This window comes from Hyposmocoma kahamanoa, unplaced genomic scaffold (genome assembly GCF_003589595.1).
Source record: "Hyposmocoma kahamanoa isolate Upper Pololo Valley unplaced genomic scaffold, ASM358959v1 81, whole genome shotgun sequence".
Classification (NCBI taxonomy): domain Eukaryota; kingdom Metazoa; phylum Arthropoda; class Insecta; order Lepidoptera; family Cosmopterigidae; genus Hyposmocoma; species Hyposmocoma kahamanoa.
Window position 1 is genome coordinate 6,216,466 of NW_020654080.1, and position 4,013 is coordinate 6,220,478.

General features: G+C 33.2%; 1 protein-coding gene across 1 annotated transcript in view; it reads left to right on the forward strand.

Annotated features, from left to right (window-relative positions):
- Positions 1-3,468: 3,468 nt before the first annotated feature.
- LOC113234076 (putative leucine-rich repeat-containing protein DDB_G0290503) overlaps positions 3,469-4,013 on the forward strand; it is a 9,988-nt gene continuing 9,443 nt past the window's right edge. Inside the window, exons 1-2 of the mRNA XM_026469318.1 lie at positions 3,469-3,624; positions 3,702-3,942. Coding sequence (XP_026325103.1) covers positions 3,717-3,942 — 226 coding nt within the window. The 5' untranslated portion in view covers positions 3,469-3,624; positions 3,702-3,716. The remainder of the gene's footprint in view (positions 3,625-3,701; positions 3,943-4,013) is intronic.

The window sequence follows — 4,013 nt, forward strand, 5'->3', positions numbered from 1 at the left end:
GGACAAGAATGATAAGATGGAGCGCTATTGCTATTTTATAACCACCTGAAGCGTATATTGACTCGGCAAACAACCCTATCACTTCACAGTGTATTAAACAATCACCACAACTAAATCATGGTGAAGCAAACAAAATTCCGGTAAAATACTAACATCTAATTCCGCTATTAGTTATTTTTTCGAATGAGTTAAGATTTATTGTTACATACAAGGTACTTTTAAAATTGTCAATATTTAGATACATTTTGTGTTCTTAAAAAGAAAAGGCGAACATTAAGTAGAAGAGGTGAGATAGTAATAAAATTAAAATAATTTTTTTTTAATTGCTGATGAAAAATTAAAGGTGTTATAAATTTGACATCGTTCTTTGTCTTTTGTGTTTTTTGTATGTGGTATGATGAAGCAAATTGAATGTGTTTTTATGTTTTTATTCTTAGTTTACCGCGTATCAATGCAGTCCATGGGATTTTTGGTATTTTTGAGGCGTCTCAGGCGCCATTACAGTCTTAGGGTCGTATTCTAGAACTCTACTCAATGCTCAAGTCAGCATTGCACTGGAAACACAAGCACTGGAAATACGACTCTAATGCCAGGGACTTGAGTATGATTTCGAGTGCTTTAAACCATACTCAAATCCTGACTTGAGCATTGAGTAGAGTTCTAGAATACGACCCTTAGAGTCGTATTCTAGAACTCTACTCAATGCTCAAGTCAGGATTGCACTGGTAACACAAGCATTGGAAATACGACCCTAATGGCAGGGACTTGCGTATGATATCGAGTGCTTTAAACCATGCTCAAATCCTGACTTGAGCATTGAGTAGAGTTCTAGAATACGACCCGTCTGGGTCGTATTCCAGAACTCTACTCAATGCTCAAGTCAGGATTGCAATTGAAACACAAGCACTGGAAATACGACCCTAATGGCAGGGACTTGAGTATGATTTCGAATGCTTTAAACCATACTCAAATCCTGACTTGAGCATTGAGTAGAGTTCTAGAATACGAGCCATAGATTTCAAGTTTGCACTCAGGACATAGATGCGTTTGGAACCACGATCCATCGTGGTTTATTCTAATGGAAAAAAATAGAAGGAAAAATAACAACTATACTCTTCGTTGCAATGTTTCTATTAAAATTATTAATACAAAGGTCGAACACTCAGAAAAAAATCCTTTGATCCGGCCGGATTCGAACTGAGGTCTTCAAAACGACGTCTCTATTGCCAGACGTTTCTATTAAATTCAAAATTATCACTAGTGCTGTACCCCAAAAATAGAGAAATGATTTTATAGTTTTAAATTTCTTATTTAATTTATTATAAGTAGATATATCTGGAATATAACAATTGAATCATGTAATTGCTTTACGCTTTATAACACAATCAGCTTACATACAAATAGAGTTCAACGAACTTACAACATTACGTCCTTTATTATTTGTAAAGTGAAATCCTTAAAATATTTTTTATATCTACGTAGGTTATAGATATAATTATTTAATAGGAAAATTCTGTTCAGAGGCTACTCAAAGAAATAATTGCGAGTTGACAGAAGTCAACAGTTTAATAATAACATTATCTTATCGGTCTGGGTTGCTTACTAAGGATAAGGTCGTTTTATAACAATAATTTCGTTTGGCGTTTTGCAGACATAAAGACCTAATTGAAGTGACGTCGACACACAGTATATGCTTTAGGTACCTACCCACCAGCTTCATATAGATACGTATATTTGTGTATCACATTTCTTTGGTTTTATGACTTCTACAAATTCGTTACTATTATTACATTCTATTAATACCATGCAGGAATAGATTAATCAAAACTGCAATAACACAATTGCAAGATTGTAGATCTGTGTTAGCAGGCACTGAAACTGTGAAAGTTACAATTGTGACGCCGGTAGGTATGAGAGTGTAAACATTGTTGACACTTTATTTGCTTAATGGGGGAAAATTTAAAATTTCATAGCGATACCGTAAATTAAACTTTTCCAAGTTTTTATTACTAAGTTTTATTACATATGATATGATAGTAGCAATTATTCTCATTTACGTAGGTAAATGTACCAAAAGGTACCAAAATCTCTTAACACGGCATTCTTACTATTTAAACCCATGACTTTCATAAACTCGTTTATAATTTTTTTCGTATTAAATATAGTCCCTAAGATATATGCAGTATGGCTCATAATTGCCAGATTCAACTTAATAAATAAAATATAATATTTTTTGACCCATTAAAAATTGTTTCAAGTTATAAAATATGGTGAAATTCCAAAAGTGGCAGAACAAAAGTTAGTTGTTTTAGCTATCAAATTACCACGTCAAGAAGTTTTGGGTTAACAAAAAATAGCCCAGTAATTTTTTACAACGTAATTTTCTTGTAAATCGTAACAGTATGCAAGTATAATCGTCACTGTGGATGTCCTGTTAAGAGTATATCTTGACACTATGGACTTTGGACCTTAAGTCCTTTGGACCTAAGCGACCGTAAGCGGCATGGAGTTGGATTTAAATTCTAAGTGTCAAGTTTGACATGCTCTTTACCCTGTTCTACAGTTAGTCCATTTAACTTTAACCCATTATGTTTAAGTTATTATACAGTGTCTTCATTTGGCAATAAACTATCTTTTATTCATCTCACAAGTAAATAAATATATGTAAAGTATATTTTATGGTGATTCATAAAAAAAAAACATTCAAAATATTACACAAGCCCGGTACGACGACTGCAGCTCTATCTAATACTATACTTCTGATTTTGTTTTACTTCCACATCACCAAGTAAATAAACGTAACTACGAAGTTACATATTTGTATTGTTATATCCCATTTAGACTGCGCTATTTGCACTGTATAAAATAACTCATTCAACAGTGATCATTATGTTTGCGTCACGTGATGATAAACGATAAATTACAATCTAAAATCGTAAGCATTTAGTACTAGTCATTTCCCTCGACGTTGTCCTCATTTTGTAAACATTTTTTCTAGTTAACCATTTTCTCGCTTAAACACTTTCGCGCACTTTTTCTTTGTGTCCTTCCGATTTTATTATTTTTTCTTTATTTTCATATACCGAAAGATTTTATTTATAACAAATCGCAAAATAATCACTATTTTTAGCTACTAATATCGGTTACTTATAAAGAACCACAATTATGAATATCTAACAACATATACACATCACTATTACGGGATACGATCCAATTGACGAAAAAGTCCACATTTTGTATATTTTAAATATCTTAACTAGGTATTATGTTTCTTTGTATATTTATTAGATAATAAATAAAGTATTTGTTTAGTACCTTGAATATACGTAGGTGATCTGTCTGTCTGTAATGTCAAGATAATGCACTCAAACCGAATCAATCACAGACTCGCTAACAAAAAACGTGAAACGGAACGTAGTAACTTTTAAAAGTTTGTTGACAGTCAACGGTTCGGGTTTGATTTGTGCCACAAATTAGAAAGATTTGTGGTTGAAGTCTTTGATTCTATTTAATCTGTAATTTAATTACCAAATGTAACATGTGCGATGCGCAGTGCTTCTCAGGATCTATAAAGAATTTATAAAAGTAATTAAATACTTTACTTTTAACTCCGCATTCGTCAAGGTACCGAAATGATTTTTTCAGTTACTTTGTTTTTTATAGTGTAAATACGACAGTGATGTGATATTTTGAAATTACAGGAGTAAAAATACAACATGTCGAGAATTCCGTCTCCAGCCCGATCCCAGGGCGCGCCAGGAACGCCTAAACAACACAAACCTCGAGGATCTCGCAGCGTTTGCTCGCCAGCGCGATCCAACGCATCCTTGAAGCTCAGTTCAATTGTAGAACAGTTTAAAGAGGACAATATGGAATCATTTGCAATGTCACCTTTAGGAAAATCGATGCTTAGTGATAATACCGATATTGATATGCCTAGGCGTAAGTATCATGAATTATTCTTATATTGTTGTAGCATATTTGGGGGAAACCGAGTCAAGAATAGTGGTGCA